General features: G+C 46.1%; 1 protein-coding gene, 1 non-coding gene and 1 pseudogene across 2 annotated transcripts; all 3 read left to right on the forward strand.

Moving 5' to 3' along the window:
* LOC125707666 (H(+)/Cl(-) exchange transporter 7-like) overlaps window positions 1-22,485 on the forward strand; it is a 254,198-nt pseudogene that overhangs the window by 24,528 nt on the left and 207,185 nt on the right.
* Window positions 912-983, forward strand: trnad-guc (transfer RNA aspartic acid (anticodon GUC)). Its single transcript has one exon. It is a non-coding gene; the product is annotated as a tRNA-Asp (tRNA).
* LOC125707668 (splicing factor U2AF 65 kDa subunit-like) lies at window positions 1,434-10,419 on the forward strand. Its single transcript, XM_048974952.1, has 10 exons — window positions 1,434-1,591; window positions 3,557-3,731; window positions 4,079-4,182; window positions 4,431-4,582; window positions 4,933-5,049; window positions 5,137-5,275; window positions 6,503-6,582; window positions 9,525-9,647; window positions 9,739-9,825; window positions 10,012-10,419. Exons 1-10 carry the CDS (start codon window positions 1,543-1,545, stop codon window positions 10,387-10,389), a joined length of 1,404 nt encoding a protein of 467 aa, XP_048830909.1. The 5' UTR covers window positions 1,434-1,542; the 3' UTR covers window positions 10,390-10,419.

Consider the following 22,485-nt stretch of genomic DNA (forward strand, 5'->3'; position numbering starts at 1 on the left):
CTGGATGTTGTATGTTCCATTATATTTATGAATGAATGATTTATGTGAAGTCTGGCTTAGATTCGAGAATTAATCATATAGATTAAAAAAAGTTTTCATTTAAAACTTATCTCATATAATAAAATCCTCGTCCGAACGAACATATGTCAGAATGAAAAAACATTTAAATTATTTTTGTGATGCATCAGTATCAATAGCTACAACGTCATAACAGATATAGATATAATGCGGTTCATACTTTTGAAGTTGATGCGTATCTCCCGAAAAAAATCAACTCCAGAAGAGTCCGCGTCTGTAAATGCCTGAACTTCGGAATCGATCCTACCTTTGTTAGGCGCGGCATCTGTGTCTTGCAGCTGTTCCCTTGGATAAAGATGTTAATTGTCATGCTTACAGCATCTCGATCTCCGGCGTTTGTGAAGTTGGGATTGATGCTGTCCTGTGTTTTTTTTTTCCTTCCACACTTAAGCTCTGCTTGTTACTGCCCCATAGCGGAGCGCAAGTGAAACGGACTACCGGAGATTTGCACTGTTTTTCTGTTAGTGTGTATAATCAAAATATGACTCAGTTTGGCCAGTTAGAAAAATATGATAATAGAAAAGTATTCTTTTCCTCTCACTTTTTTTTCTTGATTTAATTACCGACTTCACGTACTTACACTGTGTCCCGTTGCACGATGTAATATTGCGAAACTATGATTTTGTGGCAGTGTTTTGTAAAGGAATTTTCCGTTTAATCATCGTCTTAGTATAAAGCTATATGGTTGTTCTGGTATCAGTGGACGTACATTATGTATTTTTTCTTCTCTTGAGCACCATGGTCATGACATGAAGCTCAGTCATTGATTACTCGCAAATGTTAGTAGTCATCCGCTGTTTATCTTGAAGATGTAAAAGTAGTGCGCGTACATCTCCTCGTTAGTATAGTGGTGAGTATCCCCGCCTGTCACGCGGGAGACCGGGGTTCGATTCCCCGACGGGGAGAGTCTGCATCTTTTTGCCTCGGTCTCAAAAGGCACCAAGCTAGAACCGGCCCCGTGTTAGTGGAAACGGGGCTTGTGACTTGTACTCATGCATAATATTCTGCGGGTCGCTCAGCAGCGCAGCATATGAAACTAGACTCGGATTGTAAGTGTGTGGTTTTGATAATTGATGTATGGATGGATGGATCCTTAATAAGAGATATAAACAATAAGGTCCAGTCGCCAACTAATCATGTAAAATACGTCATAAACTCATGGTTGTTAAACCCAGAATAAAAATGAAGACGTATAACTAGGAAAGTCAACTTGCACATTTCAATTTTGGTTCGATATAATCACGTTGTCCTTAACCCTCCAGTGCAGGAGGGGACGGTAATGCGCATCGAATGTTTCCGAACCTGTGTGTGATACAACCGAGGAAGAGCCGATGACTTCGGGGGAGGAGGGGCAGGCGACTCGGAAGAAAAAGCAGCAGAACCCAATGCAGCCTGTAGCCCATTCAAAGGCCTACTGTTGGACCTCTGCTTATTTTGCAATACGTCTTTAGTACGGACTGAAAAATGTCCGATTTCGATGAGTTTGAGAAGCAGTTAAGCGAAAATCGGCAAGGTAAGTTTGGCTTTGAAGATCGGTGTATGCTCCCTGTTTTAGGGTAATAAAGTGGCCGGCGTGTCCTAGCGCCGAGGATGGTGCGGAGGGCACTTCTGCTGGTTCCGAAAAGAAAAGCGCGGCTGGGAAATCGGTGCCTTTTATCCGAGCGCTCGCCGATTCTGAAACCTGCCCGATTCTTCTTCTCCCAGCTGCCGCAGGATCCCCGAAAACTGACCGCTTTGGTAAATCAGTGACATTCTTTGCTTGGCATTGTTATAGAGATCGCTAGGCCTGCATCCATCAGTGCCCGGCGTACATAACATGGACATTTCAATGAAACGTTATTGGGGTGCACTCGATGTGAAAGCCTGCGGTTTTATTTATTTAATTATTTACCATTATACACTTGGATCATAAATTGCGACCCGCGTATTTTCATTCGCAGTAACACACTATGCATGGATGTTTGTTGCAAGCGTTATATTTTCAAGATCACGTTTAAAGTTTTATGCAAATAAAAACGACCGCGACCACTTGATTTAAAGTCCGCACTTAATAACAGTGTTAGTTACTTGGTTTTTAAATACTACGACGAGTTTTCTATATAATGATATGATTTTGTCTCTTTCCGATGCACAATAGCCTTTCCCTTGGGTCCGAAATGCTGGCCCTGTCATCCGTACAGAATAAGTCTTTCTCACACGATCGCCGTTTCTTCATGATGTATAGACTCTAAAAATCAGCCGCGTTCCCTGGAATCATAACAACTGCTTTTAGGTCGTTATTGCAAAGTCTTGCACCTGTATCTACCTTTACAGCGGATAGCAGTAACTAACAATGATGTACAGTTATATAACAATACACATATAACTTCATTAAAGTGCAGAGAATCCAGTAAACTGAATAAACTTAAGCCATACTAACGCAACTGAAATATACAACATGCGTTACAACGGAGTCGAAAGTAGGATTGATTTATGTACCTATCAAATGGCAATCTTGTCATATCAGCTCCTTATCACTAAATCACTAAAATGTCATTCGAAACGACCTGATTCGGCTAGACGAGCACTAAGTGCCGCCGTGTTTGATAAACTAGCAGTTCCAGTCATTCATATCTGCGCTCTGACTATGCCTGCGATTGCGGTAATTGGTTATTACCGATTTACGTAAGATGCATTGGCCGCTCCGTGTCTGTACTTTTGCAGCGGTGCATTACCGTAACGCTGTTATAACTGATGCATGAAGCTGATTCCTCGAGCAGCACCTGCGTTTAAATGCTTCACTGAAAACTGCACCTTCAGGGATTTATTTAAGCTTCTATATGAAGGACCTGCTGGGATAGAAAGGTGATATTTTATTGCTAGTTTAATAAAGTGCTGTCTGTCAGATTGAAACGATATTAATTACCCATCCATCGTCCAACCAGTTATCTTAGTCAGGCTCCCCTGGAGCCTATTCCAGGCAAATTCCCCATACAGAGAGCAGAGGCAAAATTCAGGCCTCCAGACTCGGAGGCGTGAGGCAACTGTACTCACCACTGTGCTCCTATATCATTAATTAGTCTGGTTATGTTTTTATTGTTTCACAACAGACTGACATTCAAGGGGATGTCCTTGTGCCCTTGAAATTATTAGCCATTGAGAGATGGGTGTGTTTGTTTCAGGAGGGTGTGATTGAATATGTGAATTGAATGGAGGTGCTTCATTCTGGTGAGGAAACTGGGGAGTTAGACCCCGTACCACATCTTGGTCTCCGTAAGTGACTTTTAAGGCATAGCGCTGGGTCAGTCAGCATCCAGCACCCCAGGGAAGTTGGTAATATGATTACTCTGTGACTCATGGGCTTCAAACCCACAACCATCCGGACACACATTCATAATCCCTCTGAGTTACACATCTTGGATTTATCGAAATGGATGGTAGGGGGGCAGTCATGTCGCTCCGCCCACCGTCTCACTGGTACCACGGTGTCGTCCCCCAGAGCGGGAGAAGGAGCGACACAAGAAGCGTAGCCGCAGCCGGTCTCTGAGCCGTGGCGAGAAGCACCGCCGCTGGAGCAAGGACTCCAGGGGGCGGAGTCACGAGAAGCGCAGCAGCAGCCGCGACCGCAAGGGTCGTGACCGACGGAGCAGCTCACGCGAGCACAAGAAGCACAGGTACCCCCCCTCACGGTCCCGGTTACAGGCACTGAAGCTGATATCTAGCATGGTTTGAGGCCTCTTAACAAGTTTCTTTCACAATCAACCAATTGGTTTCTTCGTGGTGGGAAGGGGGACTGTACCCATATTAAATTTTAACTGGCGTTTATAAGTAGCCCCCGCCATAGCGATGGGACCTCAAAGCCAGCCTAAAAAGTGGCGCATGGTCACACCCTCATGACCTTAAACTGCCTGCGATCCAAAGTTAAATGTAAACATTCTGCCATCTGTTTGTTTTTGCCAGATTCTGAGTGTTTACACTGTATTGTTTGGGGAAAACAACCTTCTGTTTTGTGTTTGGGCAGCTACTCTCCTCGGAGAAGCCGTAAGAAAAGGACATACAAGTACTGGGATGTTCCCCCTCCGGGATTCGAGCACATCACCCCCATGCAGTACAAGGCAATGCAAGGTTTGGATGCGACGCTTCCATGTGTGCTAGTTCAGTATTGCAAGGTTATGGTATATTGGTTGCAATGAAAGCATTTATTCTGGAGTGCCCTCCTCCCCCCTGCTGGTCAAAGAGGGAATAACACTTGGGATGATTTCAGACAGTGTGAAGAGAGCTTAAACCTAGGGGTTAGAAGCAAATGAAGGCGACGATCCGGATGTTCTGGCCGTCCCTGGTTGGGGTCTTGAAGCCCTTTCTCCTCCCCACAGCTGCAGGGCAGATCCCCACGATAGCTTTACTGGCAACATCCACCACCAGCGGCGTGGCAGTGACGCCCACCCAGGTGCCGATGGTCGGCAGCCAGATGACCCGGCAGGCCAGGCGGCTTTATGTCGGCAACATCCCCTTCGGCCTGACGGAGGTGAGTCCAGGCAAAGTCCCGCGTTGCCTTCTGTCATGCATACTGGTGTCATGTGTAGCTCAGTGAGTTAGGACACTGAGCCGGTCACAAGAAGGTTGTTGGTTCAAATCCCTTGGGCAGCAGAGTGATTTCACCATTGGGCCCCCGAGCGCAGCCCTTAAGCACTATTTGCTCTAGGAACTGTCTGGTCCTGCTTCTTCAATGAAATGTATGTTGCTTTGGATGAAAGTGTCCGCAAAATAAATAGATAAATGTACTAGACTTGTCAGTCATTTTTTTTCTCGTTTGCCTGTTTTGATGTCTTCAGACGTCTGCCTGTCTTCATTCAGTGTGTCTGCCTGTCTTTTTAGGAGGCCATGGCGGATTTCTTCAATACCCAGATGCGATTGGCTGGCTTATGTCAAGGTCCCACCAATCCCGTCCTCGCTGTTCAGATAAACCAGGACAAGAACTTTGCCTTCCTTGAAGTAAGAGTCTTTCCTGCCTAATGGCTGCTGTGTCCAGGCGGAGACCGCAGCCTTCCCTGATTAACGACGTTCTTCGTTCTGCCCTAGTTTCGGTCCGTGGATGAGACCACGCAGGCAATGGCCTTCGACGGCATCATTTTCCAGGGTCAGTCGTTAAAAATCAGGCGGCCCCACGACTATCGCCCCCTGCCTGGCATCTCAGAGCAGCCCGCCTTCCACGTACCAGGTCCGTTTTGCTTGTCGCCGTCATAACCTTAATCTTTATTTACCTTTGAAGAGCCGATCGGCAAGGCCAGTTTTTTGTACTCGTTACGGACTGACTGTCCTTCGCAAGCTGCGGATGTCTTGTCATATAAAGAGGGAGACTTTCACTTTTATTTACTTAATGTTGTAAATATTTAGCAGACAGTTTTATCCAAAGTGAAGAATGTTTTTTTTTTTTTTTTTTTTTGAGAAATCAGGGTCAGCCTGTCCCTAGAGCAAACTCGCCGGCCCAGTGGTGTGATCACCAGTGATGTGAACCAGTGATCTTCTGATGATAACGCTGGCATCCTAACCAGCTGAGCCACACACACACACACACAGCTCAGTCACTCACTTCTTACTGTTAACATAGGGGTGTTGTGTGGCTCTGTGATGTTTGCCCATGAAAAGAAGGTTGCTGGTTGGCAGGGTTGGCAGAGTGATTTCACCACTGGGCCCTTGAGCAAGGACCCTAACCCCCAAATTGTTCTAGGGTTGCTGGCTCCTATTCTAGTTAAAAATTCTGGACACACCTACTGAAAATGACTTGTTTTTCAGCAAGATAATGACCCAAAGCCCACCTTGAAGGTTATGCAAGTAGCTTATTACCTTGTGAACTAGGAAAGAGATGGTCCCCACAGCCCCCCAACCTAAACTCTATAGAGCTGGTTTGGGATCAGTTGGATGAGAGTAAGAGTAAGGTAGCCAGCTTGCGCGCAGAACTTGTGGAAACTCGAGGACTGTTGGAGAAACGGTCCAGGTGGGTACATATGTTAGCTGGTTGAGTCCGCAATGCTGTCATCGAAGCCAATGGCTCCTATTTTGAAGAGACAAAAATTTTGTCTTTGCAGTACTTCATATGCATAACTTCCATGCCCAAAGGCCTTTTACTATAAGGTGAATAACAGCTAAAATAGAGACAAATGCATTAAGAGCAGGTGTGTCCATACTTTTGACTGGTGCTGCATGTGTCAGCATCTCCCATGGAGAGCAAGATGGGAGAGACAAAAAACAGTCGTCAAACTGCCCCAGTATTTAGGTATTTTTTTGCTGGAGTTACATTTATCTGATATTATATAGGAGATAACGACGTCATACTGATTTGAAGTTGGCTTATTTCACTCGCGCCGTTTGCTCGTGGTCATTATCCGGCATGTTGACGGTTTGCTGTGATCGGCCGGCTTTGGGCGCCGTGCCGCTCTGTCTGCAGGGGTCGTCTCCACCGTGGTTCCAGACTCGCCACACAAGCTCTTTGTCGGAGGCCTGCCCAACTATCTCAGTGACGATCAGGTACCCCGCCCTCAGTCTCTGTCGCCGGGGAGCCGACCCACAACCCTCCTGTGTTTCTGTCCCACTGCTGCACGTGGAACTCAAGCAGGCATGCACACACACGCACACGCACGCACGCACGCACGCGCACGCACATACATACATAAAATAAACACTCGTCTCTGTGTAACTGATTAGTAGGAAAAGAAAGCCTGTCAAAGTTACCTCACCGCTTAAAATTCATTACAAGATACTGGGGGGTCAAATGTCAGCATCATGTTTAAAGCTAGCTGCTGAAAATAGCCGCACATTTGAGGTTTTTTTTTTTTTTTTTTAAAGATATTCATGGGATTTATTAAACATTTATTAGACATGTAGGTAATGAGTTGACAGTTACATTACGCTCATTGTTTATCCAGCTGTAAATTATGAAGATATTGAGACCCCGCTAATGTAAAAGGTACGTTTCCCAAAACCTCATGTTATCGACTTGCATAGTTGGAACCATTCAGTTGTTATCTAATGTTGTTAGCAAATAACCTTATTAGCAACAAAGGCTTTGGGAAACGTGCCTTACAGCTGGCGGCTTGCCAAACCAGTCACGTAGCCAGTCCCTGTGCTGCCTGTTGCTGGGTACCCTGGAATATTTGTATATCGGGTTAATTGCTGAGTGTTAGTCGGATGAATCAGCCGCGTCGTTTTGCTGCATGAAAATTTAAAATCGAGTCATCTGCGCGTCACCTAACTGACGAATACCTCCACATTGCCGTACACCTGTGTTTGCCCAATCCCAGTCCTCGGGGAACCGCCGACTGTCCACATTTTCGCTCCCTCCTAGCTCCCAGCCAATCAGGAACACCGAATACCTGGTACAGGTGTGCTGAGAGGAAGCAAAAACGTGGACTGACCGGGGGGGTACCCCCGAGGACTGGGCTGGGAAACACTACCATAGACTGTGCTTGAAATGTGGGGGAGATCGACCAAGTCCCCAAACGCTTCAGTATTCGCAGACGTGCCGTGTCTCACGTCCATGTCCGCACACTGAGAACGATGACTTCACATCCCGTTAACAGCGATGGGGAGCTGCGGAAGAATCGTTCCCTACATTGCTGTGTCGCTCGAAAGGCAGAAAATACTTCGGACCTTTTTCCCGGTGAACGATTATCAGCTTCACTGGAGTTTTCACATCGTGCCCCATGCCCTATTCTGTTATGACGTCAGTGATGGATAATATTACCATAACAACATGCACAGATGAGGTCGTCTTACTCTGAAAGTGTTGAAAGGGTCACATTTTAGACATTTTCTACTTCTCATTAGCATCTTTTATGATTTTTTTTTTTTCTTCCTATATCGCCACCCCACTGAAATCGGCCCATTATAGACATAATCCATACAGGCATTTAATAGTTTACCTATTTATTTTGCAAAAGTTAATCGCAAAACGTTTTGCGTCCACCCCTGCATTGTAACATTTTGAGCTCCAGTGTCCCACTCACTTTAGCCTAAACTGTTAAAAATGGCAAGACTCAGCCCACAAGATAGTGATCGCGGTTTCAGTGAAAGGTAAGTGAGAAGTGCAGTCAGTTTGTTTTTCTTTGATTTTTTTCCTCCTTTTCGGATTGTCATCGTAATCTTTCTTATCCAGTGTGAGTCACATGTAATCCAAGTCAAGAGGAAGGCTGTACCAAAGCAGCACTGGGGGGAGAGAGTTTGAATCCAGCAGAACTGTTAATGTATTTCACGTCAAAGCCAGTAAATGTGCCATAGACAGGTGAAATGGAAACCGCTGCTTGTATCCTGGTGTTTACATTTTTTTTGCAGTCCCTGCTACCGCTTTGATACTTACAGCTCTTTCATTTTTGTTCCCCACTTTGTCCCCAGCTAGGGGCCTGTAAGATCGTTAAGTCTTCGCTCATAATTTGTTCAGTAGTACTGACCTACTGCTGCCATGCCAACATGTAACACAAGGCAAGTAAGACATTCCGTCCCTCGCACGGATATCCTCCCTGTCGACGGCCTGCCCCTGTGGGGGGGCTCTGTCCTGGAGTGCTCTTAAGCATATGGGGTCCTTTTTTTGGGGGTTGAAGGCTGGGGAGAGACTTATTATGCTGATCACAGGGTATAAATTTGATTTTTTTTTTTTTTTGCCCCTAAGAGAAGGTAGGAGGTAGCGCCCTCTTGTGGCTGCCAGTGTCCCAGGTGACTCCTTTCTGAAGTCAGTGGTTAATGCGGCTTTACAGTAGATTCCTGTAGAATAAGTGAGGAATGATGTTAGCAGAGCTATTTCGTCCTGTTTGGCTTCAAGCCGTGGCCCCTTTAGCAGGACCCTGTGGCGGCTCTTAGCTTTACCTGTGAGTTTATCTCCTGTAGGCTTTGTCCCTCTAATTAACTGCACCAATGTGGTTCTTGGTTTTAAGAACAGGAAGTCAGTGATTCGGCTGGGTTTGTGTTCTGCCGAGTCGCCCCCCCCCCTCCACATTGTATACATGGAACACTTAACATATAATTAGCTGTTTTTATTTAGTTTTTTTTTTTATATACCATCTAGCTTAATTATTGTGGCCCTTAAAATCAGATGCAACTCGGTCCATATTTCAAAATTCGTAGTTGGAATTATCAGAGAACTTGATTAGGAATTCAGTTGTGTTGTATATGCTGTAGGATGGGGGGGGGGAATCTGTGTTATCATTCATTGACAAGAATCAAAATAGTTACTTTTGTACGCTCCCAGTAAGTAAGTCATGCAGAAAGGGCACAGGGGGCTTTGAGCTCTAGTGTTGCACCGTAATGTCGAGCCACTTGTCATAAAGCCATTTTCCTGATGTCTTCACTGTTTCCTCATGTCGTTTTGCAAAGTTTAACATGCTGCTTCTCCCACAGTTAAGATTAGCATTTCTAGCGAGGCGCCGTGCCTGGACTGTCGGGCTAATCGCCCCCCCGCGTCTCCTCCTCTTGCCCAGGTGAAGGAACTCTTGACGTCGTTCGGACCTCTTAAGGCCTTCAACCTTGTGAAGGACAGTGCCACGTCACTGTCTAAGGGTTATGCTTTCTGTGAATACGTGGACATCAGTGCCACTGACCAGGTGCGTGAGGTGGGGCAGCAGCTGGAAGGTCTGGGGTGACTCGGGGCTTCCGGATGGAATTGCTGACGCTTGTGTGGGATGCATCCCGCAGGCCGTGGCTGGACTCAATGGCATGCAGCTCGGAGACAAGAAGCTCATCGTCCAGCGGGCAAGCGTGGGGGCTAAGAATGCCAACGCTGTGAGTATTTGCCCTCGGCTGCCGCCTTTCTGATGTCCTAAACCCAACTTGGTTCCTGGGTGCCTCCCAGGAAGCTTAATGCCCCTATTTCTTGGGTTTATTTGGGTCCATGTAAATTTCTCGCTGTTACTCGAGACGATTGGACGATCAGGGGGTATCTGACACTCTTGTCGCCCCCCGGGACAGACGGCCATCATCGAGACGCCGGTGACGCTGCAGGTTCCAGGGCTGCAGCGGCTGCAGAGCTCCGGCATGCCCACGGAGGTGCTGTGCCTCCTCAACATGGTCATGCCCGAGGAGCTGGTGGACGACGAGGACTACGAGGAGATCCTGGAGGACATCCGGGAGGAGTGTTGCAAGTACGGCAACGTGCGCTCCATCGAGATTCCGCGGCCCGTCGATAGCGTGGAGGTGCCTGGCTGTGGCAAGGTGGGACCCGTACTCTCCTGTACCAGTGGCAAAAAGAAGACCTCTGTAGGCACTAAACACAGGCTCATGGGAGCATTTCTTGCACAAAAGTGTTTTGAAAACGGAATAATTTTTTGTGTAAGAAAAACAATCTGATTGGTTCAGATAGACGACGGACGATCTGATTGGTTCAGATAGGCGACGGACAATCTGATTGGTTCAGATAGGCGACGGACAATCTGATTGGTTCAGATAGGCGACGGACAATCTGATTGGTTCAGATAGGCGACGGACAATCTGATTGGTTCAGATAGGCGACGGACAATCTGATTGGTTCAGATAGGCGACGGACAATCTGATTGGTTCAGATAGGCGACGGACAATCTGATTGGTTCAGATAGGCGACGGACAATCTGATTGGTTCAGATAGGCGACGGACAATCTGATTGGTTCAGATAGGCGACGGACAATCTGATTGGCTCAGATAGGCGACGGACAATCTGATTGGCTCAGATAGGCGACGGACAATCTGATTGGCTCAGATAGGCGACGGACAATCTGATTGGCTCAGATAGGCGACGGACAATCTGATTGGCTCAGATAGGCGACGGACAATCTGATTGGCTCAGATAGGCGACGGACAATCTGATTGGCTCAGATAGGCGACGGACAATCTGGCTCAGATAGGCGACGGACAATCTGATTGGCTCAGATAGGCGACGGACAATCTGATTGGCTCAGATAGGCGACGGACAATCTGATTGGCTCAGATAGGCGACGGACAATCTGATTGGCTCAGATAGGCGACGGACAATCTGATTGGCTCAGATAGGCGACGGACAATCTGATTGGCTCAGATAGGCGACGGACAATCTGATTGGCTCAGATAGGCGACGGACAATCTGATTGGCTCAGATTGGCGACGGACAATCTGATTGGCTCAGATTGGCGACGGACAATCTGATTGGCTCAGATTGGCGACGGACAATCTGATTGGCTCAGATTGGCGACGGACAATCTGATTGGCTCAGATTGGCGACGGACAATCTGATTGGCTCAGATAGGCGACGGACAATCTGATTGGCTCAGATAGGCGACGGACAATCTGATTGGCTCAGATAGGCGACGGACAATCTGATTGGCTCAGATAGGCGACGGACAATCTGATTGGCTCAGATAGGCGACGGACAATCTGATTGGCTCAGATAGGCGACGGACAATCTGATTGGCTCAGATAGGCGACGGACAATCTGATTGGCTCAGATAGGCGACGGACAATCTGATTGGCTCAGATAGGCGACGGACAATCTGATTGGCTCAGATAGGCGACGGACAATCTGATTGGCTCAGATAGGCGACGGACAATCTGATTGGCTCAGATAGGCGACGGACAATCTGATTGGCTCAGATAGGCGACGGACAATCTGATTGGCTCAGATAGGCGACGGACAATCTGATTGGCTCAGATAGGCGACGGACAATCTGATTGGCTCAGATAGGCGACGGACAATCTGATTGGCTCAGATAGGCGACGGACAATCTGATTGGCTCAGATAGGCGACGGACAATCTGATTGGCTCAGATAGGCGACGGACAATCTGATTGGCTCAGATAGGCGACGGACAATCTGATTGGCTCAGATAGGCGACGGACAATCTGATTGGCTCAGATAGGCGACGGACAATCTGATTGGCTCAGATAGGCGACGGACAATCTGATTGGCTCAGATAGGCGACGGACAATCTGATTGGCTCAGATAGGCGACGGACAATCTGATTGGCTCAGATAGGCGACGGACAATCTGATTGGCTCAGATAGGCGACGGACAATCTGATTGGCTCAGATAGGCGACGGACAATCTGATTGGCTCAGATAGGCGACGGACAATCTGATTGGCTCAGATAGGCGACGGACAATCTGATTGGCTCAGATAGGCGACGGACAATCTGATTGGCTCAGATAGGCGACGGACAATCTGATTGGCTCAGATAGGCGACGGACAATCTGATTGGCTCAGATAGGCGACGGACAATCTGATTGGCTCAGATAGGCGACGGACAATCTGATTGGCTCAGATAGGCGACGGACAATCTGATTGGCTCAGATAGGCGACGGACAATCTGATTGGCTCAGATAGGCGACGGACAATCTGATTGGCTCAGATAGGCGACGGACAATCTGATTGGTTCAGATAGGCGACGGACAATCTGATTGGTTCAGATAGGCGACGGACAATCTGATTGGTTCAGATAGGCGACGGACAATCTGATTGGTTCAGATAGGCGACGGACAATCTGATTGGTTCAGATAGGCGACGGACAATCTGAGCCAATCAGATTGTCCGTCGCCTATCTGAGCCAATCAGATTGTCCGTCGCCTATCTGAGCCAATCAGATTGTCCGTCGCCTATCTGAGCCAATCAGATTGTCCGTCGCCTATCTGAGCCAATCAGATTGTCCGTCGCCTATCTGAGCCAATCAGATTGTCCGTCGCCTATCTGAGCCAATCAGATTGTCCGTCGCCTATCTGAGCCAATCAGATTGTCCGTCGCCTATCTGAGCCAATCAGATTGTCCGTCGCCTATCTGAGCCAATCAGATTGTCCGTCGCCTATCTGAGCCAATCAGATTGTCCGTCGCCTATCTGAGCCAATCAGATTGTCCGTCGCCTATCTGAACCAATTTTTTGTGTTTGTGAAAACGGGTCTTTAATCGGGGAAACGGAGCGGGTAGAGCAGGACGGAACGCAGGCATTGACAAACTACAATGACGGACAGGGCAAACAGGTAAGACCAGGACTTAAAATAGGTCATGACTAATCAAAGTAATCGGGCAAAGCAGGAGACGATCAGGGAAGCACACGTGGGTAATCAGGGGGCGTGGCACACACGAGGAGCGGACAAGCCGGGCATATATGTATATCTATATAAAACCTCATTAATGAGGGACAGGGAACAGAACGGACAGACAGAACTGGCACAGGGGAAGGAGCCAGGACAAGACTTGACATAAGACAGGAAAGGCAGAGAAACAGATCAGAAAGGGGGACACGGAGGGAACAGGCAGGACAAAAGGACCGGGAGTGAACGAAGGGAACATCGGGGAAAGAGGAGCAGAAGCCAGAGGGACGAGGGACAAAGAGAGGAGGGACAGAGACAGGAGGAACAAAGCGAGGGGGAGCAGAGGCAGGAGGGACAAAGACGGGAGGCCAGGGAGAGAAGGAGGGGGAACCAAGAGGAGCCCGAGGGAGACCCAGCGGGCGACGGGAGGCAGCCGGAAGGGCTGCAGGCGGCCGGGAGGCCGGAGCCGGAGGGGCCGAGGAGATGGGGTGAGGGACAGACGCAGGGACGAAGGAGGGAGTCGGAGGGGAGACCAGGGAAGGGGACGAAGGAGCTGGAAGGGACCCTGGCGAGGGCAAGGAGAGAGGGGGAGCCGCAGCAGACGGCGACGTCCTCCGACACGCCAGAGCGGGAGGACCAGCAGGCGAATGAGGAGCCGCCGTCGGGGGGCCCGCAGGCAACCGATAAGACGCCGGAGGAGGGACCGAGGCAGGGCGACGAGGCCGCGGAGGGGGACCCGCAGACGACAGCCGACCCGGAGGGCCAGGACCCGCAGGCGCCGACCAAGCCCTAGCGCCGGCGAGGGAGGGCGAGCCAGGGGGCTGGGCGGGTGGGACCCCAGCCGTGCGTCTGTGTCCTCTCCCCTTATGGGACACAGACATAAGGACCCGTGGCCGGGGTCGGGCTCGTCGGGGTGAGGGTACCAGAGTCACAGGGGGAGAAGGGACTGGAGTGGGGCCAGGGACTGGAGCTGCAGGCTGCAGAGGGGGCGCCTGCCCGGGAGCTGCAGGCAGGGAAAGCGCCTCGGACGTGGGCGCGGTAGCTGCAGGCAGCGGAGACGGCTGCTCGGGCTCTGGGGCCGCAGGGGGCACTTATTTTATTATATAAAATAAGTGTCACACAACCGGGGTGACATGCCTTGCCTGCTTGTGGGATGAGGAAGACTCAGGGACTGGAAATGGGATTAAAACTGAAGATGTGCTCATTCCTTTGTGTATTTACAAATTTTCCTTCCGTCAGACATGAGGAGTTTGCTGCTATATTTGGCACTAATAGAGATTCTGATGCTGCTATTTTTATTGTCTATTAGTTTGTTATTATTTACAAGTTCTGTTGTGTTTTTGCATTTTTCTCTTCTGGTTAATTAACTGCTGTCTGATTGCTGTGAAGTATGAGTGTGGTGAGTAAGACTCAGGGACTGGAAGTGGGATTACAACTGAAGATAACATGCTTATTCCTTTTTGTATTGTTTACAAATTTCCTTCCGTCAAACATGAGGAGTTTGCTGCTATATTGTGCACTAACAGAGATTCTGATGCTGCTATTTTTATTGTTTATAAATGTGTTATTGTTTCCAAGTTGAGTATTCAATAAATGCTAAATTGAGAAATTTTGTGTATCGTTTGTTATTATTAGTGTGATATTTTACCATGCAAATAGAGGGGAAAACGTCCAATTATCGGCCAAAAAAAATCAGCAGCATATATCGGCCATCGCCTGACCCTGACTCCTAAATATCGGCATCGGCTATTGAAAAACCCATATCGGTCGACCTCTAGTAACAGTACATTCTGTCCAATTCATCCATCGAGTTAAGTCACACACCCACTTGAGGGGGCACTCCGGCAGACGTGAGGATGGGGATGTTCTTTCCGCTATAACATCCACTGCAGAAGTACATCTCGCTCCTGTTCACAGGGCTTACTTCAATGATGAAGCAGGGCTGGTTGTCTGGACAAGTGAAGTTGTCCTGCTGCTGGGTCTCGGTGCCGTTTTTCCACCTAAGCTTGAAGGTGGAAATGTGTTCCAACTTGGTCCCTGGGACTGCAGCATAGCCAAACATCGCGAGCAGCGTCGGCCACACCCACCACCAGAACCATCACACCGTCCTATACACATAAAGAAGAACTAAAACATAGAGTGTTGTGACAATCTATGCGTTAATGTTTGGCAGCATAGGTGATTCGTTAAAATTATACCGAAGAATGGAAAATGTGATATTTAGAATATTTTTTGCCATTTAGTAGCTAATTTAAGCACTTACCCAATGCCTCAATTTGTTTTAGGTCAGTAATGTCTGAGCCAAAAGAATGAATGTATGAATTTAATACAATTCACCCACTCCCACCCACACACAAATCTGAAATTCAATTTATTAAGACACTTCTTAAACATTAGTGCATTAACAAAAAAGGAAAATCTTAAGAGATTCAGTAGGATTTTCTATGTTAGACTTAAGTTAATAGTTCAATAGTTTTTATATATTTCAGTATACCAATTTGACTTTAATGTTGAAACAGATGCTAAAACATGGAATAATTTCATAACTAGAGAAACATGTTATTCACAAACACTAGCAAAGGTAGCTTATAGTTAAACTTACTTAAGTCAGCAAGTCAGGCTACAGTGTGTAAGAATTGTCGTAAACGATAATTTGTCTCAGTCTTACATGACAGAATAAGTAAACAGAAAATATAAAATGGCTGAAACAGCATCATTAACGCCAGCTACAGTAGAGGCGCAGAAAAGGTGTCATGACTGAAGTATTCCCAAACTTTGGAAGACCGCATGCGAGCCTTTTTTGCCGCGTGTTTCTCCAGAGGCTCCGGAGCTCCGCTGGTTGACGCAGCCAAGTTGGCTCATGTGCAGGGGGACAAGCGGCAAATTTCTTTTTTGCAGGGTGGTAGGTGATGTCTCATTAATATTTCTGAGAGAAGTGCTACATGATTGGCCAGTGCATGCCTTACAAAATGGTGCGGCACTGCATCCAAGCCTGCGGCACTCAGAGTCACAAATACAGTGGAAACCATTTGTAGTAATTACGTCTGTCTGGCTGATTTCCAACTAATTGATATTTGTATATTTATTACATGAATATAAGGTAATATAAGGTAATAGAAGAGGTATTTAATTTCCGTCTGAGGAATTTGCAAAAAACTGCAGTGCATGATGGGTCGGATCTAAAGGCTGCCTAACGTCCTCATCTGTAGGACGACTTACATCAAGACTAGGAAGGTGCATAATGTTCATGCCTGGTTGCGTTTGTTGGTCCAGAAAGTAATTCAATTTCGCCATGTAGGTTACGTTCTTAAAAACTGCTTGGAATATAGCCCGATTATATGCTGTGGGCCTTTTAATTTCTTTGTTTACCAGGTAGGCTACCTTCTTTAAACTGCGTTTTGTTAGACTACATATTTAGGGAGGTCTTTATAAATTTATTGTAGTCTTTATAAATATGTACATAGTTTAGCCTAACCCAGCCACTTAAGGGAGCAAGCCAGCTCAACTAGGTGTCGGTCCCAAGCCCGGATTAATGGGGAGGGTTGGCGTCAAGAAATAAAGAGACTGTATCTTCACTGCATGACTGATGTCAAAATGTGTGAAATATGTGGTTGTATAAATAAATTCATTAAAGTAGGTTAATGATTCTGTGCTGTCTAAATTGTATAGAAAATTTCTACATATAGCCAAACAAATCTCCTCCTGTTTGAAAAGGCATAGAAAAAGCAATTTAGCCACTAAAACTTTACAGTTTTTGTGAGGGACAGTCGAATTCTCTCGTTAAGTTTTTTGTGATCCTGCACCTACACTTTGCCGGCCCCAGGAGGATGGGCTCCCCCTTTGAGTTTGGTCCCTCCCAAGGTTTCTTCCTTCTTGGGAGTTTTTCCATGCTATCGGCGCCTATGGCTTACTCACTGGGGGCTTTGGGTGGGCATGATATAAAGCAAAGCATTTTCCCTTCCAGTTTCCTCCTCTGGTCCACATTGCAGGACCATCAGCCATCAGAAACAGCCCAGACAGTCTCCTTCAGCTTCTTTAGTGTCCTTGGAAGCCAAGGCAGTTTTAGATCTGAGAGGAGGTTTATCAGAAGGACACATATTACGTCGTTTGTCCTGAAATGTAACATGGGGAGGAAAAGTTAAGCGGTTTAGTCAGATTGGAGTCGTTTATTCAGCAGTGGCAGCGCCAGTGACTTAATGCTACAGGTGCTATAGGGGAGTGAGATTATTTAGAGCGGGTGCTTTAGCTTTTCAGCTTATGTAGATGCTGTATAGAAGCACACAGCACGATAAGCTACAGCATGGATAAAATATGATAAAATATGAAATTCTAACGTCTAGCTCACAGAGCCTCTATGTGTACTTTGAAGAAAAAATACACTACAAGTATGCTATAAAAACCGCAAAAATGTCTTACACAATATACAGATTTTACAGATAGTTAAAGAAAAAATGAAACCAATATTTTGGGGGTGCTGTGGGGGTACTATGGTCATTGGAGGAGGAGCTAGAGCCCCCCCCCCAAGCTTTTCCCTGGTGCTGCCACTGTTGTTCAGATTAAAAGTAACCTTGTCATTAATAAACAGTACTCTGATCAAATTTTTGCATGTACAAACACAATCAAAGTTTAACCACATGTTTAGACACAATTCACACACCTGTTACATTTCCATAATGCTAAGACTCTCTACACTTACTTCATCCACTTTCTTGTTTGGTACACAGTCAATTGATGGATGTGTAAGATTATTACCAGACCGTCTGCTGCAAACTCTACAGTTAATGAATGGCTGCAAAAACACACAGACACACAAAAACAGTATTTAAAGAGTGGTGGGCAATAAATACAGTGAGAGAAGGTGTAGTAAAGATATATCTAAAGATTTAAGGCAGAGCTGCTGGACTGCAGGGTTTAATGACACAGAACAATTTTAGAGGAAAGAGCTTCCAAAGCAGGGTCACCTTAAGGCTATATTATACAAAGCAAGTTCATCTAAAAGTATGAACAACAAATCCCGTTTAACTGAACACTGCTCTGTATTAAAATACTGTCCTCCGATCAAGCTAAGTGGTCCTGTAGTTCACTATTTAAAGAGGTAAATTTAAAGGGTAATTCACACTGCGCATCTACCCTGCTCTGACCAGATTTAATTGCCCTTTCACCACAAAACACCACACTGCCATTTAAGGCTGATTTCAAATGCCTGGTAATCCAGCCTTTAAGCCTGTAAACCTACTAAAATTTGAGAATAAGGTGATGGAACTGGCTGTTTGAGGCCACCTATCTATTTGTTACTTTATTGTTGGCTAACTTTCCTCCGCAGGGCATCAAAAAAGTTAACATGAACCTAAATTAATTTGCTAACTGATATGTCCAATGCTCACAGTCACAGTGACTCTTTACTTACCCTCTTGTCCATGAAAATACAGTCAGCCCGATGGTCTGTTGCAGTTGACTTTGGACATTTTGTTGCTCTCAAGAGAATCTCAATGTCAATGTATTCACTGCTGATCTAAATCACATAAACACGTTATATACAAAATTGCCTACAACTGTTTTAAAGGCAATATAACAAACAATAATCACCCAAAAAATGGCAAACTGTCACAGACTTGACTGCAGCAGATTCAGAGAGAAACTGTGAGAAGGTAAAATTGACCAGGGCTGAGATATACAACCATCACTTTCATTGTGAAGAGACATTAAGCATCATATGCATTGAAATTAAAACATCAAAATCAATGTGATTCTCATTAGTTCAGCTTGCAGATGATGAAAGTTTCACACTTTTGTAAACACTTTCTCAGCAGTTACCTTCGGACGGCCCTGGATGTTATAGAAATTCATGTGCTGACGGGTTCCTTGATGAGCATTTTCGACTGCGAGTTTAATGGCCGTCTTGTAGAGTGCAGGGAGACTGTGGTAATCTTGCTGGGCCTCTGTGGAGATAAGCAGAGCTCCATAAGCCAAAACCAGAACCAGCAGGCGGGTCATCTTCCTCTCAGCTTTGAAGGGAGAAGCAGGACTGAGGACACTGATCTGTGGTCCCCTTATCCAGCACGTCCAGGGGCGTGTCCTTCACCCGAAACAAACAGACCTTTGAACAACATTGGAAAACTCTTCAGGATGAATCGAGGCAGGTGGTCAAGTGGGTTTATTGTTATTTCAGCAATATACACAGTACACAGTGAAAGGAAACATTGTTCCTCCTGGACCACGGTGCAAGACAAAGAAGAAAAACAGAAACAACACAAGATGACACAAGTGCGGGCAAGATAGAACTATACAGAGTGAAAGGAGCACAAACAGAGGGAGAAAGTGCAAGATAAACACAAGAGCAACAATACAATACTACAGGACAAGACAGCGCAGTCAAGAACACAGAGTGCAGCCAGAGCTAACCTGAATAGGGGCATCAAGGTTGCCAGGCAGGCAGAGAAACAGAAAATAGAGGTCTACTTCACATACAACAACCCACAGTGGGTGTGGCAGGGAATACAACACATTACAAACTTCAAAGGCAACAACACCGTCACTGTTAACAGCAACGCCCTTTTAGCAAAGGAGCTAAACAGCTTCTTTGCTCGTCTGGAGGAACACAGAGCAGACATAGCCACACTGCCCCCTCCCCCAATCTCCAGCACTCACAGACTCCCTCTGCAGGAACACCACGCGAGAAGGCACATTGCATCTCTAGGTGTGTGGAGTTTAAGACAAGGCAAGTGATGCTACGATAATATAATTCCTTGGTAAGACCCCACCTAGAATATTGTGTGCGGGTTTGGTTACCATACCTTAAGAAGGACATTGCTGCCTTGGAAAAGGTGCAACGTAGGGCAACGAGAATGATTCCTGGTCTTAGAGGAATGTCTAATGAGGAGAGGTTAGCTGAGCTGAATCTGTTTAGCCTCGAGCAAAGGAGACTAAGGGGGGACATAATCCAGGTGTTTAAGATTCTAACAGGTCTGGATGCTGTTCAGCCAAATGGCTATTTCAATGTTAGTTTAAATACCAGAACTCGTGGCCATAAGTGGAAATTAGCTGGAGAACATTTTAAAACGAATTTGATGAAGCATTTCTGTACACAGCGTGTAGTTAGAGTATGGAATAGTCTTCCTGTTATTGTAACACAAGCTAAAACCCTGGGTTCTTTTAAATCAGAGCTAGATAAGATTTTTGAGCTATTAGCTAAGTTCTCCTCAAAGGAGCTTGATGGGCCGAATGGCCTCCTCTCATTTGTAAATCTCTTTGGTTCTTATGAGTCAGCTTACAGAGATGAGGTCCAGAAACTGATAGGTTGGAGTTCAGCAAACAATTTGGCACTAAACAGCACAAAGACAAAGGAATCACTGACTTCAGGAAGGATGGAGGCGACACTGGCCTGCCTAGATGGATGGATGGATGTTTTTATTGACATTGTAAGTACAATGAGATTTAGTTTGGAACGCGCCAGCAGCTACACAGTATATTTACAATTATATAGATTGTGAGGCATAAAATAAGGTGTGAGTAATATAACATAACGACATAATATAAGTAATCATTAATTAATCATTACAGATGGTATGAGGTGTGAACCGCTAGGCTGCTATGGCATGTTTGGTATCAAACCGATGGAAAATCACTCCAGTTTCCAAATCTGGTCAGTGGTTACCACGAAAGTGAATATATCAAAAGTTACACCAGCCTAACGAAAATCATCAATACAAGGGAAATCACTCTGGTCATAAATCTCAAAAGGACTGATACAGACCCCCTTCCGAAAGCCCGCCAAATGGATGGTCAGCCATTGGTCCAGGAGTCGAATTCCTGGTCACTCCTATTCACGAACTTTACACTATAAAACCTGGCACCTCAGAACAAAGCCAGGAGAGGAGAAACAGAAGGGAGGAGAAAACAAAAGACCATCAGCACGAAGAGAGGCAGAGAACATCAGCCCAAGAGAAGAGAAGCCCACAAGAAGCCCTCCTGAAGCCTATCAGTGAAGACCCAGCTGGACAGAGAACTGCAACCAAGCCCAAGCTTCACCAGGAGAGGGAATCAGAGGGGCTCCACTCCAACAACCGCTGCAAACACCGCGCCTCCCTGAGTGCCATCACCCATCAGCTCATCAGCCTCCGCAACCAACTGCCAAGACCCCCCCCCCCCCACTCTGCAACCAAGTAAACAAACTTCCTTTCATTTATAACAACCTAAACTCCTATTCACCTGCTATATTACTTTAGGACAGTATTTCCACAAATTGCTTGCTTTGCAGAACAGTATTTTCCCTTTTAAGGTTACTCATTTTAAATCTGGTCATTGCATTTTCATGATTACATTGTTTGTGTCCACTCCGTTATTTCGTGTTTATTGTTTGTTAGGTGTAATGTCTGTCTTATGTTAGTTATAGGAATAAATGCATGTCTTTTACACAACTTCAGCCTCCGTTCATTGAGTGCTCACAAGAATCCCTGCCTGTGCGATCTACGCTCTGAAACCTCAAATTCGCCTGAAATATCGCGAGACTCTCTCTCATTGGCCGTGAGGGGAGCTTCGCTACCGATCGTTTACATTACCTGGTGACGCAGCTCGTTGGACAAGCCTTCTATTCTAACCCAGGTTATTACGTGATACTGGTTATTAATGAGTTCCATTTAAGTCACACATTAACAGACTCACGGTGTTTCGCAATTGAGTTTGAGCCGACCATTCAGCATAAAAATTGGTTAATAATCACAAGGCACAAGGTTTAAACTTATTCTGAGCACACAATTTAAACTTTTTATGACCGAACGTGCAGTGAAGAAGCGCTACTGTGAACTGGTTGCAAAAGTCGCACTCATGGCAATCTGAAGGCATTTAAGCGGGATCATATGGGCTTATTATAGTTATTTTTATTTCTATTATTAGTAGTTATATTATTTTGTTTTATTTTCGGTGATTTCATTGTAGTTCTTTCGTATTAAACTGCAGTAAACTTTAACCCTATGTCTGACGAGATTCTCAGATGTAGCGCTTTGTTTCCAGGTTCAATTCGGACGAGTGTCTCCGTTTCTATATATCCTGGGAGAGATCTCTCTATTAGCGAACGGGAATACTTGTTATGAGGTTCTAACCTAAATTATGTTGCGCTTGGACATAAGACCGATAGCTTAGTTACCTATCAGGATCATACTCGTATGTGTGTGCCTGCTTTAGACAAAGCAAGTTTAACACAACTTTGCGCTGTGAGCCAAGTGTGTGTCATTTAGAAATTGGGAGTCTCCTGTGCTTGAGACCCACCGTGGTTAAGCACCATTTGCGACGAGATATAGTGCACTCACAATTTAAATCTGTCGCCGTAACGCGTGCGCCGTCTCGCTTCAGTAATTGTTTTAAGGGGTTTTATACTGTGCAAGGCACAGAAGAAGGCCACAAGCAGCATGCGCATGC

This window comes from Brienomyrus brachyistius, chromosome 14, assembly GCF_023856365.1.
Source record: "Brienomyrus brachyistius isolate T26 chromosome 14, BBRACH_0.4, whole genome shotgun sequence".
Taxonomy (NCBI): Eukaryota; Metazoa; Chordata; class Actinopteri; order Osteoglossiformes; family Mormyridae; genus Brienomyrus; species Brienomyrus brachyistius.

Coding starts and splice junctions, on each gene's coding strand:
- LOC125707668 (XM_048974952.1), top strand. CDS start 1,543: ATGTCCGATTTCGATGAGTTTGAGAAGCAGTTAAGCGAAAATCGGCAA. Junction 4,583..4,932: donor TCCCCTTCGGCCTGACGGAG/GTGAGTCCAGGC, acceptor CTGTCTTTTTAG/GAGGCCATGGCGGATTTCTT. Junction 9,648..9,738: donor ACATCAGTGCCACTGACCAG/GTGCGTGAGGTG, acceptor TGCATCCCGCAG/GCCGTGGCTGGACTCAATGG.